The sequence below is a fragment of the Solanum tuberosum genome, unplaced genomic scaffold (genome assembly GCF_000226075.1).
Source record: "Solanum tuberosum cultivar DM 1-3 516 R44 unplaced genomic scaffold, SolTub_3.0 scf00235, whole genome shotgun sequence".
Lineage (NCBI taxonomy): Eukaryota > Viridiplantae > Streptophyta > Magnoliopsida > Solanales > Solanaceae > Solanum > Solanum tuberosum.
Window position 1 is genome coordinate 795,258 of NW_006239159.1, and position 15,405 is coordinate 810,662.

Below are 15,405 nucleotides of genomic sequence, written 5' to 3' on the forward strand. Positions count from 1 at the left end.
TCAACTCTCTTCATTGACCACTAAGCCACAACATTTTGTACAAATTACAAGATAATCTTTCTTTTTCGATTAGGTACTAATATTAGAAGGCCAAGGATTAGAACTAATTTGATGCATAGATTTCATATTTCAGACAAGTCTATGAGAGAACATTGAAGGAAAATATACAGATTTTTATTGTTTGACCAATTTTCTTAAACTTTGTGCCAAGCGGAACACAGGAGTACATTGCTATTGGATGTTATTTCCACAATAAGAAGCTTCTTAGAAGATACTGTTTTACCTTCATGATGCATAATTGGATAAGATTCATCTTATTTTAAGCCGTCAAAACACTAACTTCCCCATGTCTTTAACTGAGCTAGAACTTATCGTTATGCAGCAAATTAAGTGTCAACTAGTCATGTTGAACAACCAATAATTATTCAGCTATATGACAGGAACAATTAAGCAAATGTAGCCTCTACAGGAAATAACAATGATCTTAAACTTTATCTCCTATCTGGCATCCAGTTGTGTGATGCTTAATTCATTGACAGAAGTTTCACCGTGCTTGCTAGATGAAGTGTCTGCTTCAGTGGATTGACTTCTTCCATTGAAAAAGCCTGGCTCTTTAGGCAAGGGTAGTGAACCATCACTACCCAACATGAGCACAACTGACGCCATACTCGGCCTATCTTCTGGACACTGCTGCACACATAATAGACTTACATGGGCTGATCTTTGAACTTCAGACTGATTGCATGACTGCCTTAGTTGTGCATCTATTACTTCCATAACCCTGCTTTCTTTGAAGAGGATCCAGACCTGAATATTTGATATTATGCAGTTAGATGCTATAAGTTTTATATTACTTAACATATAAGATAGACAAGAAGTGCTCTTACATGTCCTAGAAGATTATGGTTATGGTCTGGATGGAAGAACCCTCTATTTCTCTTCCTGCTTAAAATCTCTAGAACAAGAACTCCAAAGCTAAATACATCTGATTTCACTGAAAATTTTCCTTCTCCTGCATACTCCGGAGACATGTAGCCACTGTCGGATAATGTCAAATAAACAAAGTAAGTATCTTTTTAGTATACTGCAAATAGTTCATTGGTTTGAAGATTATTACTATGTCCCAACAACTCTTTTTGTCATGGCTCCAGTCTCATTTCCTCCGAAACTTCTTGCCATGCCAAAATCAGATATCTTCGGGTTCATATCAGTGTCTAGCAAAACATTGCTAGGTTTAAGATCTCTGTGGATTATCCGCAATCTTGAGTCTTGATGTAGATAGAGAAGTCCGCGAGCAATTCCATTAATAATATGGAAGCACTTAGGCCAATCAAGCAGTGACCTCCTATCTGTATCTGCAAAAAACCAGAGCTTATAATAGGATCATTTCAAATATCCAAATCATAGAACAGATACCAAATTCGTCTGATGATTGAACTATTTTGAGAGATGATTCATGAAATCCAAGTGCGTTAAGAGTTGAGAGAAGTGATAACCAACCAAAAAGGAACCAATCCAAGCTATTGTTAGGCATGTACTCATAAACCAACATTTTTTCTTCTGCTTGTATACAACAACCAAGAAGCTTCACAAGATTCCGATGTTGGAGTTTAGCAATGAAGATAACCTCATTCTTGAACTCATCCGTTCCCTGTGCTGAGTATCTTGAAAGTCTCTTTACTGCAATTTCTTGTCCATCTTTGAGTACACCCTAGGTTTTCAAAGACAATTTAGTTGAATGAGCTTCTCCAGAATATTTGACTGACAAATAATAAACTAGAGCTTGACATTGTTGTTTAGTTAAAATATGAAAATGACAGATAAGTTTCTTACCAGACTTGTGTTTTCTTTTTAAAGGCCCAGAAATTGTTTTCTAGGCAGTTAGTATTGAGATATATATATTTGTAATTACAATTATTCATCATTGCAAGCACTCTCGCTAAACTACTACTTGTCTTTGCTTGCTTACTTCTAAAGTATTGAGATATATATTTGTAGAGAGACTTTTATTGCGTTATCCAGAATGCGATGCCCAAGGCAAGAAAGTGGCAATCGGCTTTCAATCCTATGATTTGACTCGAATAGCTAATATCAGAGTAGCAGATATGGTTTTAGCTTCCATTGAGTTTCCATGGCTGTGGATCTTATCATGGTATTAGAGCACAGTATGTTGCTCAATCTTCAGTGAATTCTTCTTCCGCAATTACAATCCCAAACTATTCAGCTATGCTCTGTTTCTCGAAGTCGCGATTCATGTGTCTGCCACTTTTTGATTTGTCTTCTCAAATCTTCAAATATAGCTTTGATTTCACCAATTAGGTTTCTTCAATGTCTGTTACGGACAAGGACAATGATTCCGGTATCGATTCTACCAGTCCCATTTACATGCACCCATCAGATAATCCAGGTGCGATGCGAGTCTCAGTTTCTTTCAGTGGCGTTGACTACAGATCCTGGAGAAGGAGAGCTGGGTGATGCCTTTCGGTTAAGAATAAATTAGGCTTTATCAATGTTGAATTTAAGCGCCCAGAGCGGACCTCTGCAAGTTCCAGACAATGAGACTGATGCGACGACAGTCTGACCCCATTGATTCTGAATTCTCTTGACAAATACATTGCTGATAGTGTCAAGTATGCTAGTGATGCCGCTGAACTTTGGAAGGTATTGGAGGACCAATATGTTCAAACTAACGGTACAAAGCTGTACCTGATTCAAAAGGACATAATAAGAAGGAAAAGTCAAGACAAACAGGAAGCGAACTCAAAGTGGGCCCATCTGTCATGACTTCCAAAATGATTTGACTCAAGGTGTACTTGACAGCACTGGATATTATACCAAAATGAAGAAACTGTGGGAGCAATTATACACTCTTAACTGCTAAAAACTAGTGTGTAGTCGTGCATGCACTTGCGGTGCTAAGGAGACCTTACACAAGGCTGAGCAGGATGGAAGACTGATTCTGCTCCGTATGGCACAGACCTCTCTCTCAATGCAAATGCCAGGGAATAACAAATTTTTTTAAAAAGATCTTTTTAAAACAATTTTAGAACCAACTATGCTCCTAGCAGGTCTACCCTTTTGTGAGTACTGCAAACTGCCAGGACATACCAGGGACAAGTGTTACAAATTACATGCCTATCTTTCACATCCATCTAATCTAATCACTCTCAAAATTCTTATTCACAGAACTCTGACCAGAATTCCAGGTACAAGAAAACTCAAAGTTTAACAACAAAGGAAAAAAAACTGTTACAGGTGTACATGGTGCTCCGGTTGATAAGGCACCTACTAAGAAGGTTGGAAATCCAAATATGAACCTTACCAGGGAGCAATATGCACAACTGGTTATCTGCCCTCTCTTCGCCATCATCCTTCATTAATTTTTCATTCACAACAAGTGGAGCTGCAACAAGCTTGAACCTTTTTAACAAATTCAAGGCATACCTCTTTTGGGACAAGAAAATGCCTTCAAAAGATTGAGAAATCTCCATTCCCAGGAGAAACTTAATTTCTCCTGGATTGGCATCTCAAAAAAAGTTTTTAGCATTTCAATTTTTAACTTCTTGAACTGCAAGAAGATTTTCACCTGTGATCATCAAATCGTCGACATAAACTGATATCATAATCAACATCCCATCAGCTTGTCTTTTGAAGTACAGAGTAGGCTCATTTAGGCTTCTGTAGAAGCCTTGAGACAGAAAATGAATATCCTGCCTACTATACCAAGCTCTTGGAGCTTGTTTAAGACCATGGAGAGCTTTTCTAAGCTTGTACACCTTGTCTTTTTACCTGCAACTGTAAAACCTTTAGGTTCAATATAAATGTCTTCTTCAAGCAATCCATGGAGAAATGCAGATTTGACATCCAAATGGAAGATTTTCCACTTGTATTGTGCTGCAAGAGTGACAAGATATCTTACTGGCTCATTCTGCGCAGCTGGAGAAAACGTATCTCCAAAGTCCATTCCAGGCTGCTGAGAATAGCCTTTAACTACATGTCTAGCTTTATGCTTGAAGATGGAGTCAGCTGGATTGAACTTTGTTCTATAGACCCATTTGACACCAATAACATTCTTTTGTTCTGGCCTATACACCAACTCCCAAGTATCATTTTTATTAATCATGGAAAGTTCCTCCTCCATTGCTGAAATCCAGACTTTGTGATTTGCTTCTTCTTCAAATGAGGATGGTTCAACAAGAGTAAAATCGCATTGCTCATAAACTACAGCTAGTGATTTGGTCTTCAAAACAGGAGAGCCTGTAGTCAATTCAACTTTTGAATTGTTTTTGTTTCAGCAATAGGACTAGAGGAAGCATCACCTTTTGCGGATTTGGAGTTGCAACTGAAGTACTCGTACCTTGGCAATAATATCTCTATCCAAATCATAGTGGATAGACTCATTCACTACAAGATTCTACTGACAAACACTTTCTTGCTACTTATTGTACACTTTGTATCCTTTTGCACCTGTACTATAGCATAACATAACACAAAGTTCTGCCTTGTTATCTAATTTGCCTCTTTTAGCATCACACGTGCATAGAATACTGAACCAAATACCTTCAAGTGTCTTGTAGACGACTTTATACCTTTCCATGCTTCAAATGGCATCATGCATTGGACTGCTATAGTTGGTAATCTATTTGGCAAATAGACAAGTATTGACTGCTTTGGCCCAAGAATATTTAGGCATCTTCGTGTCTACCAACATTCATCTTGCCATCTCCATTATTGTTCTGTTCTACCGCTCAGAAACCCCGTTCTGTTCTGGAGTGTAGCTAATAGTGAATTATTGTTGGATGCCCAAATCTTTACAATACTTGCTGACTGATACAAAGTATGTTCAGTTCCATTATCTGATCTGATAGACTTCAACCGGCAATCACTCTCCCTTTCTACCATAACCTTGAATTCTTTGAAAACGGAAAACACTTAAGATTTGCTACTAAGAAAGTAGACCCATGTCATTCGAGTTAGATCATCCACAAAGAGAATAAAATACTTGTTTCCACTCAAAGAAGCTGTTCTCAATGGTCCACATAAATTTGTATGAACCAACTCTAGCTTTTCCTTAGCCCTCCAAAGACTTCCTTTATGAAAGGATCGTCTATGCATTTTACCAAATTGACATGATTCACAAACATCTTTGGACATGTCAATATTGGGTACATCTAGCACCATACCCTTTGATTGCATATACACTAGTGAGCTAAGATTGTAATGACCGAACCTTTTGTGCCAAATCCAAGTATCATTTAATTCAACATTGAAAGAGCAATTATCAACAGAATAGCATGAAATCTGAAAGGAATTGTCACATCCTTTAGGATCATAAGTAACATATTGTTTGTCCTTTTAATTAAGAGAATATTTTTTATGAAGCATCTCAGCAACACTCAACAGGTTTTGAGTCAAATTTGGCACATAAAGAACATCTTTAATAATTTTCATACCTTGGTCAGTAGGAAATTTTTCTAACCCTCTACCGTGAGCTTGCACCAATGCACCATTTCCAAGCTTCACTTTACTTCTATCAGATCTGTCCAATGTAACAGGCAGATTTCATCAATCACCATGTACCTTGTGCACGCACTATGAACATGCCAGTTACATCGATCAACATGTGATGTGTGCGAGGCAATGAAAACCTCGTCCTCTGATTTTTCAACTTGATGATCATCCACGAAATTCACTTGTTGTGAAGACGTACAACTTTGATTTTGCTTTTTGCGTGCAATGCCTCTCAATGTGCCAATACTTCTTCCAGTATCTACATTGAATTGGAGTCCTCTTTGACTTCTGCCAATAATTATTCTCAAAGTGGTTTGTCTTCTTACAAATACCACAAGGTGGAAGTTTTCCTTTTCTCGATGAATCATCTTGGTTTCCACCAGATTTTACCTCTCCTGATTTATCCAACCAGACTTTTCTCCCTTCTTTTTGATGCTTGAATTTTTGCCTTGCTTGAAAGGCATCTTCTACTATCCTTTCACTTCTCATAGTTACCCGCTGCTCTTGGACTTGCAATTCGGAGATCAGTTCAGCCATTGTACGAGTAGTCAAGTCACAAGACTCTTCAATAGCTGCGATTTTCTATTCCAATTTGTCTGGAAGGCTGACCGAGATCTTTTCTACAACTTTCTGATCTGGAAAGTTTTCACCAAGTATTCTTATTTGGTTTACAATCTTCATCAGCTTGGAAGAATACAACTCTCTTCAAAGTTAAGACTCTAATAGATTTTACTCTGTTCAAACTCCTGCTTTAACTGATTCCAGGCCTCTTTGGCTGTTTCACAAGCCATAATCCTTGCAAACATTGCGTCCATAAGACTTGAATGTATGCAGGTGAGACCTCTTGGAGATCTAGTCACCAACTCATTATACTTCTTAATTTTCAATGGCTGGATAACAGGTTCTCCAAGCTCAACAACTTCCCATAAGTTAAAAGCCTTTAGATAAGCCTTCATGATGATCCAAATGTGATCATTCTCTCCGGTAAAAGTTGGAGGACTCGTCGTTGGTTGATTTTCAGGTGCCACGAAGTTTTCCGGCAATCAAATACAAGAAAACATAGAAAGTAGATGAGCCAAACAAACAAAATTTGATTCAGATCCCTTAGGAAACAGGGTCTGGTACCATGTTAAGAAGAAAAGGAAGAACTTCAAGGCTACAAGATGTAAACAGTAGGAATTGCAACTGTAAATTTCTACGGAAATCTGAAGATGAAGATGAAGATAGGAAAGGCTGAAGTTTTCTTTTGAGCTCTATATTTCACTCTAGATGTTTCATTACATAAGGTCTATATATAAATAAAATGTGAGAATTACAACCATATAATAAGTAAAATATTTCACACCAGACTATGCACATATGTGGCTCACTGACCACCACTCATTTTTAAATCAAAAGACTTATCTACTACAAAATATCTACAATCTAGGAGTCTCTAGAGAAATCTTATTTTCCTAACATCAAAATCATCTGTCACATGGTGGCTCACCCTCATCATCCCTATCCCTAGCATCACTGCCTTCCCATAGTGAACCTTTAATTGACAATTCATCATCACCTGTCTATCGTTCACAGCCTTACACTAATGCTCCAGTTGAACATCATGACCAACTCTTAGAAGATCACTCAGGCATCACACCCTCCCTGCACATTTTCTGGATTACATTTACACCAGGCCAACCTTAAGTCTCCCGATGGTAGCTTCAAATAGCCCAGTACCTCATCTCTGATTGCCTTCTTTTCAAACCACAATCATGTCTCCCTCAATTCTCTTGCTCCTGTTAATCTGCTTTTGGTTCAAACTGTTTGCACTAACAATGAGCCAATTTCCTATGAAAAGGCAGCATTGCTCCCTGCTTGACAAGCAGCAATGAAACTTGAACTTGAAGCCCTTAACGCTGATCATACTTGGGACATGGTCTCCCTGCCAGTGGGGAGGAGGCTGTATCTCAAGACAGATGCTACACTTGGCATTTTCTCTCAAATGATCCTGACTGCACCATAATTGGTTACTGTGATTCAGAATGGGCCACATGCCCTGACTCTAGGAGATCAGTTAGTGGTTACCTTGTATTTCTAGGAAACAGACCTATAAGATGAAAATCTAAGAATCGAGAAACAATTTGCCTATCATCAGCAGAAGCTGAATACTAATCCCTCTGAAAACTGGTTGGAGAGATTACTTGGTTGTGCAGGTTGTTCAGAGAGTTGAATGTATCTTTTCCTTAGACTGCTTCAATCTTCTGTGACAGTCAGTATGCCATACATATAGCAAGAAATCCTGTTTCCCGTGAATGGACGACACACATTGAGATTGACTGTCACTTGGCAGACATTCTCACCAAATCCTTAACTGGAGTCAAACATTCTGCTGTACTCACCAAGTTGGCTTGAGAACCTCACCTCCAACTTAAGGGGGGTATTAGGATATATATTTGTAATTACAATTATTGTTAGAGGAATTGAGATATGTATATTTGTAATTACAATTATTGTAAGCAAGCAGTAGTTAGTTTGTTAAATATTAGTTAGTTAGAATTAGCCTACCTTAGATGTTGCTTAGCTATCAATTTGAAGTCAATTAAGATAGGTTGGATATTATTTTCATGCTTTGTATATATGCTTTGGATATCCAGAAAATGGAACCAGTTGAGCATTCCGATCCACCAAAATATCTGTATCTCTTCTTTGCAAGTCGCCATTACAGCTGTAATCAGATGGAAGAAGGTGTCTTATTCCAATAGGTAAGCAATGTATAAATACAATAGATTGTGTGCTAACTTAGGAAAGAAATAAAAGATGATTCCTGTGAATCTGCTAATTCCTACAAATCTGCTATCTAAATAAGGCTATGTATTCTACTAGGAATCAAGTCTATATACATTCTATAACACTCCCCCTCAAGTTGGAGCATAAATATTGATCATGCCCAACTTGTTACAAAGGTAGTCAACTCGAGCTCCATGCAATGCCTTTGTGAGCAAATCAGCCAGTTGCTCTCCTGTCTTCACATAGCCAGTGGAAATCAAGTTCTCCTGAATTTTCTCACGAATAAAATGACAGTCAACCTTAATATGTTTAGTTCTCTCATGATACACCGGATTTGAGGCAATATGAAGAGCAGCTTGATTATCACACCAAAGTTTTGCTGGTGTATGATGCTTTAGGTCAATTTCCATTAAAAGATGATGTATCCACATAATCTCACATGTAGATTGGGACATAGCTCTGTACTCGGATTCTGCACTTGATCGAGATACAAAACTTTGCTTTTTACTCCTCCATGATACTAGGTTTCCTCCAACAAAGACACAATAGCCAGTAGTCGATCTCCTATCAATTTTGGATCCAGCATAATCAGCATCTGCAAAACAATCAACACGGGTATGATCGTGATTGCTATACAATATTCCAAGTCCAGGGGCACTTTTCAAGTAACATAGAATTTGTGCCAAAGCTTCCCAATGTTTGATCGTAGGCGATGACATGAACTGGCTTACAACACTTACCGCAAAAGCAATATCTGGACGAGTCACAGTAAGATAGTTTAATTTCCCAACTAACCTTCTATATTTGTCTGGATCATCAAAAGGATCACTATCATCTTTCATAAGATGCACGTTGGGAACCATTGGAGTACTACAAGGTTTGGCTGCCAACTTCCCGGTGTCTGCAAGTAGGTCAAGAATATACTTTCTCTGAGATAGAAAAATTCCCTTCTTACTTCTATTTACTTCTACTCCCAAGAAGTATCTCAACTGACCTAAGTCTTTCGTATGAAACCTATTATGCAGAAAAGACTTTAGAGAAGAGATGCCCATATAATCACTTCCTGTGATGATAATGTCATCAACATATACAACAAGAAGGATAGTGCCAGCTGTTGATTGCCGATAGAAAACTGAGTGATCACATTTGCTCATTTTCAATCCAAACTCTTGAACTACCTCACTGAGCTTTCCAAACCAAGCTCGAGGACTCTGCTTCAAGCCATACAATGACTTCTTCAAATGACAGACTTTCCCATACTCCCCCTGAGCAATAAAACCAGGTGGTTGCTCCATATATACTTCCTCTTGAAGATCACCATGAAGGAAAGCATTCTTGATATCCAACTGATGTAAAGGCCAGTTCTTTGAAGCAGCTAGAGAAATGAATAAGCGAATAGAAGTGAGTTTAGCAACCGGAGAAAATGTGTCTGAATAATCCACTCCATATGTCTGAGCATACCCTTTAGCCACAAGTCTGGCCTTAAGTCTTGCCACAGAACCATCTGGATTAACTTTAACTGTGAACACCCACTTACATCCCACTGGTCTCTTTTTCGTTGGGTAAATCCACCAAATCCCAAGTGCGGTTTTCCTCTAAGGCATGAATTTCCTCAACCATTGCTTCAGACCATCCAGGATGATTCAAAGCCTCCCTCACTGTTTTAGGTATAGAAACAGTATCTAGAGAAATAATCAAGGATCTAGATGTCGAGGATAAACGTTCATAAGAAACAAAATTAGCAATGGAATATGTGGATTTACAAGTCCGTGTACCTTTGCGAAGAGCAATAGGGAGATCAAGATCTGGTGATGAAGTAATTGGTGATGGACATGTATCTTCGGTCTCTTGCCTCCTCGAGTAAACATGAACAATTGGTGGTCTTACTGGAGCTGTTGAAGGCACAATAGTCGATTCCTGCTCAATAGAAAAACTAGGGGATGGGAGAGCCACATCATCTGATTGTTTTGTCACAGAATGAGTAACCTGATAGACTAACCACTCATCTTCCTCCCCCTGACTTGTAGAAATGGGAGGTGCATAGAAAAATGGTGTAGTCTCTGAAAATACCACATCAGTTGACACAAGATATCTGCCAAGTTCTATAGAATAACACCGATATCCTTTCTGAAGGCGAGAATAGCCTAGAAAAACACACTTTAATGCCTTGGGATCTAACTTGGAAACATATGGTTGAACATCTCGAACATAGCATGTGCTCCCAAACACCTTAGGTTCTACCGGAAATAGTGACTTGTTTGGAAAAAGAACTCCGTAAGGCATATTACCAACAAGTACAGTCGATGGCATACGGTTTATCAGAAAACAAGCTGTAAAGACTGCATCTGCCCAAAACTGCTTAGGGACCTTCATTTGGAACAAAAGTGCTCGAGCTGTCTCAAGTAGGTGCCTATTTTTTCTCTCAGCAACGCCGTTTTGGGAGGGTGTGTCAACACATGAAGACTGATGAAGAATACCTTTTTGTCTCATGTATGACTGAAACAATTCTGACATATATTCTTTAGCATTGTCACTCCTTAGAATACGTACTGAAGCATTGAATTGAGTTTTGATTTCAGCACAGAAGGCACAAAAATGGGTAAACACTTCTGAGCGACTCTTCATAAAATAAATCCAAGTCATCCGAGAGAAATCATCCACAAAAGTGACAAAATACTTATGCCCTGTTTTGGAAACGACAGGACATGGTCCCCAAACATCAGAATGAACTAACTCAAAAGCTGAATCAGCTCGCTTATTAACCCTTGGACCCATTGAACTGCGATGATGTTTTGCAAATCGACATGATTCACATTCCAATGAAGGAATATTTTGAAACTGGGGACAAAGTTTCTTCAACAAAGGCAGAGAAGGATGTCCCAATCGACAATGTGCTTCAAATGGAGACACGACACTCGAGCAGGCAACTAATCGAGAATCCCATTCATCAAGGATATAGAGATCATCAGATACATGTCCTTTACCAATAACTTGATTTGTCGTAAGATCACGAAACAAACAATAATTCGGAAAGAACGAGATATAACAATTCAGATCTCTAGTAATTTTGCTGACAGAAATCAAGTTAAAGGCTAACTTCGGTAGACTTAACACAGATGACAAGGTAATAGAGGATGTTGGTTTGACAGTCCCAGATCCAACACTATTGCAAGTTGAGCCATCAGCTACAGTAATTGGAGATAGTGCATTGTGTGGTCGAAAGCTAGAAAAAATATTAGGATTACCAGTCATGTGATTTGTGGCACCTGAATCAATCACCCATTTACTTGAAGAGGTAATAAGGCATATCTTATTTGACTCAGAAAATGCATTAACAAAAGTGGATCCCATCAATGATTTTTGAAGTTGAGCAAATTTCTCCGTAGAAACCAAAGCCATATTATCAGAAGACTGACTAGTAACAACATTAGTTGCTTGAGTTCTGTGATTGCTTCCTCTCTCACTTTCATCCATTTTTAGTTTCAACTTCAGAAGTTAAATGAAGAGAAATGCAGAGACAGTATCTAAGAGAATAATCCGAAAGGCTAAAAGAGGGACCCACAGGCAGCCCAATCACAGAGACACAAAGTCAATGTTCAGCAAACTTAGAGAAAATCAATATCACAACTTAAAATAGAACAAAATTGAAAATTTCCAGTAGATCGTGTAACCCAGAGTTACAGATCCCAATCCCAGCAGCAACAACAAAGAACAAAGAAACCAAGGATAACCACCACAAGCAACCCACAAATCCAACAATAATTCGAATCCTAGAAGAAGTGCAGCCGCAGAAGCACAAAAGATGAATACCAAATTGAATTCGCAGAAGCTACAGGGAAGAGAGTAACCTGGAAATGAAAACTCTCCAAATGCTGTTTTAAACACAAGAGAAAACTCGGGATGCGCTGAAACAGAAGGCGACGCCGGAGACGACTGAAATGATCAGTTCTTTCTCGAATAAACAGAGAAGAGTTCTCAATTCCTGAATATGAATCGAGCCTATAGACTCTGATACCATGTAATCAGATGGAAGAAGGTGTCTTATTCCAATAGGTAAGCAATGTATAAATACAATAGATTGTGTGCTAACTTAGGAAAGAAATAAAAGATGATTCCTGTGAATCTGCTAATTCCTACAAATCTGCTATCTAAATAAGGCTATGTATTCTACTAGGAATCAAGTCTATATACATTCTATAACAACAGCTAAGTCAATTGCTGAGTATCCATGGCTGCTGATCTTATCAGTTTGTTTGGATCAAACAGAAAAAAGTTTCTGTTAGCATTGTTACCTTGTAAACAGGTCCAAAACCACCCTCTCCAAGCTTGTTGCTCAGAGAAAAGTTATTGGTAGCATGAGATATAGTTTCAAAATCAAACAATGGTAAATCTAGTTCTTCATCTTTGCTTTCGTTAGTGCAGAACATTTCAAAGCTTCTTGTTCCTCTTCCTGTCAAATTAAGGACTTAATTAGATGTAAAGAGAAAAATTCTGATATTTACCAAATGTGACTCCAGAAAAAAGGTACCACTAATTCAAAAGCAGCAAAAACCTCTAGTTTACCTTTGTTAAAATGTTTCTGATTCTGATCCTTCATCTTTCGCCTTATGTACAAGATTAAGCATAGTGCTAAGAGCAGACCTAATGCTGCCACTGGGAAGCTGATACTCAATATCTTTACCTTTTTTATACTGGAGTTACCTGACGATCAAATTAAATAAAGTAATCCAGTTTCATAAGAAGGAAATCTGTTTTGTTTGTAGAGAAACCTCAACTTGCTCATTCCATGACATTTAATTTGGTCTAGAATAATACTCAAAATTTAATGTAGCAATCTTAACAACCTTACATGAAAAAATGAAGAAGAAACAGATTTGTACCTAACTTGGAAGAGTCCAACTTTATATAGATATCTTGCCCACTAGCACCAAACTCTCTGATGTCCATCAGCTCATTAAACCAAAGCAAGCACCCTTCATTTGTCCCTGTTTTGTCTGGATTTGCATAAGCCATACATGAGCAGTTTCTCAAGCACAATTCCTCGCATGCATTAAGAGTCACTCCTCGACTGTACCAAGCAAAACGAGTGTCTGGAAACTTGATGCCTGGATATTTCAAGAATTTTACTTCCTTTTGGCAATTCAATGATGTCTTTCTAACACAACCTTTTGACCAATTTCCCCTTGCCCATTCTGTTGGATCTTTCGGTTCAAATTTATCCGGACATCTGCAGATTGGAGTGTTACCACTGTTGCAGAAACCATATGACTGACACTGTCCATAAATGTCACAGTTATTAGCTGGTATACTATCATAGTCATCCCAATTCTGAGTTTGATTATTCCATATCGAGAGTTGTACAACCCCATTTACTTGCATCACTACCCTTGCAAGGATAGACCTGTCCGTTAACTGATACATAAAGGAAACTTTCTCTGGATCAGATATATATGTATAGTTATAATCAGGACTTGGTAGCTGAGATGGTGAATTAGAAAAGCCTCGACCATTCCACGGTCCAGACCTGTAGCGTTCAATGGAACCGTTCATGATAAATGGTTGTGGGAATCCACGAAGATCAAATACCCAACTAAACTCACCCTTGGAGGGGTCATTTCTGCTCTTCCACGACCTGAGGAAACCACGAAAACCAGTCTTCAGATCAATCCCAAGCTTCATTCCAGGTAGAGCCGTGTCAGTGGGATAGTCAAAACTCTGCCACAGATAATTCTCAGTTGAATCATCTCTAACAACAAGATTGCCTGAATCAAGAAGTTGTGCTATTGGATTTTCCACATGTCTAGTGGAATTGGATGACCAAATGACTCTGCCAGAACCATTCACAAGAGTAAGAATTCCTTGTCTTGTTAAATTTAGCGCGCTTGATGTATCGTTAAGTGGAGTTTCTCTATTTGCAACCCATACCACTGTCTGTACAGTAACTTTATTGAATAATATTCCTAAGTACCTTTTCCCTGATGTCCCAGGTGAAAAAAATTCCAACTTAAACTTGCCACCAGATGAAATAATGGTACTTCCATCTGTTAGAGGTTGATTTACAGGTATGGTATCTAGAGCAGTAGTCGACAGAATCCATATGGATGACAACAAGAAAAGTATGTTTATGGCTTCCATTGGTCTTTATTGTTATCTTAGCAGATGGAATTTGTTTTTGCTTACAGATGGAGTCATGGAGATGTTCATAATCAATTTGTTGCGTGGACTTTAACAACAAATGATAGGTTGATAATTCTTATATTAACTTAGTCGCGTGGGAATTTGCTATGTTCACATCTCTTTTTCTTAATAACTAGTAGCTCAGAAATAAAACACCATTCTGGTGCCTCATGTCATCCATCCTGTGAAATTTTATATTGATTTGATATATCATCATCATATATTATTATAAGTGGGAAGAGCTTAACCTCAAGAGTTGAATTACGAAAATACCCCTATATTAAATTTAAAAAGTAATAAAAACCAATTAATTAAATAATAATCATATGTCATATTATTATATTATTATACTAATGCTAATCATCATATACCTACTTGTTTGTTTTCTCCGTTTGTTGGCTTCTCATTTCCTTCCTAATCTTAATTATTCTCTCTCTACTAATAAATGTTCACCTATTGTTATAATAATTATAATAAAGAAGGGGAATGAAGAGTTGCAAGGGTAATAAATTTGGAGAGCTATATATAATATTTGTGTAGCAAAGAGGTGGCCAGCCGATGGTCATTATTTTTGCAAAAATGCATGATTATTAAATAAAATTTTCATTTTTCTCTAAATACATTAGTTGATTACTTATTACTTTCATTGTATTTTTTTGCTTTTTACAGAAGAAAAATGTGTATAAGTTCTAAAAGTTCATACGGAGCATGCAATGATGGAAATGGATATTGGAAATTTTCACGGATCGGAGGTTGAAATCCATCTATTCACAAAGTTAGTTTTTAACATTATCTAATATATTTTCATATTTTGAGAAAATTCTCTTTTAATATTTAGTTTTTAGGTAATTGTCGGAGGAATTCAAATCGGTGCTTTCACTGATTTACATACTTTGGGTAAGTGAATTGAACTCTCTTCTTCCTTTCTTTGTCATTTCACATAATATA

The 15,405-nt window shown here is 37.8% G+C and overlaps 1 protein-coding gene across 2 annotated transcripts; it reads right to left on the reverse strand.

The window, feature by feature from the left end:
• Positions 1-224: 224 nt before the first annotated feature.
• LOC102580992 (G-type lectin S-receptor-like serine/threonine-protein kinase At4g27290) lies at positions 225-14,509 on the reverse strand. Of its 2 annotated transcripts, none has more exons than XM_006356838.2 (7): positions 13,161-14,509; positions 12,844-12,981; positions 12,573-12,730; positions 1,501-1,711; positions 1,118-1,349; positions 888-1,038; positions 225-807 (listed from the first exon to the last, which is right to left on the reverse strand). In XM_006356838.2, exons 1-7 carry the CDS (start codon positions 14,413-14,415, stop codon positions 499-501), a joined length of 2,454 nt encoding a protein of 817 aa, XP_006356900.1. In that variant the 5' UTR covers positions 14,416-14,509; the 3' UTR covers positions 225-498. The 2 variants fall into 2 exon arrangements, with proteins under 2 accessions (XP_006356900.1, XP_006356899.1); XM_006356837.2 differs by having other exon boundaries at positions 1,118-1,355; positions 13,161-14,508.
• Between the last annotated feature and the right edge of the window lie 896 nt (positions 14,510-15,405).

Coding starts and splice junctions, on each gene's coding strand:
- LOC102580992 (XM_006356837.2), bottom strand. CDS start 14,415: ATGGAAGCCATAAACATACTTTTCTTGTTGTCATCCATATGGATTCTG. Junction 1,712..12,572: donor GTTTTGGACCTGTTTACAAG/GTAACAATGCTA, acceptor TTGAAAACCTAG/GGTGTACTCAAAGATGGACA. Junction 808..887: donor ACCATAATCTTCTAGGACAT/GTAAGAGCACTT, acceptor TCAAATATTCAG/GTCTGGATCCTCTTCAAAGA.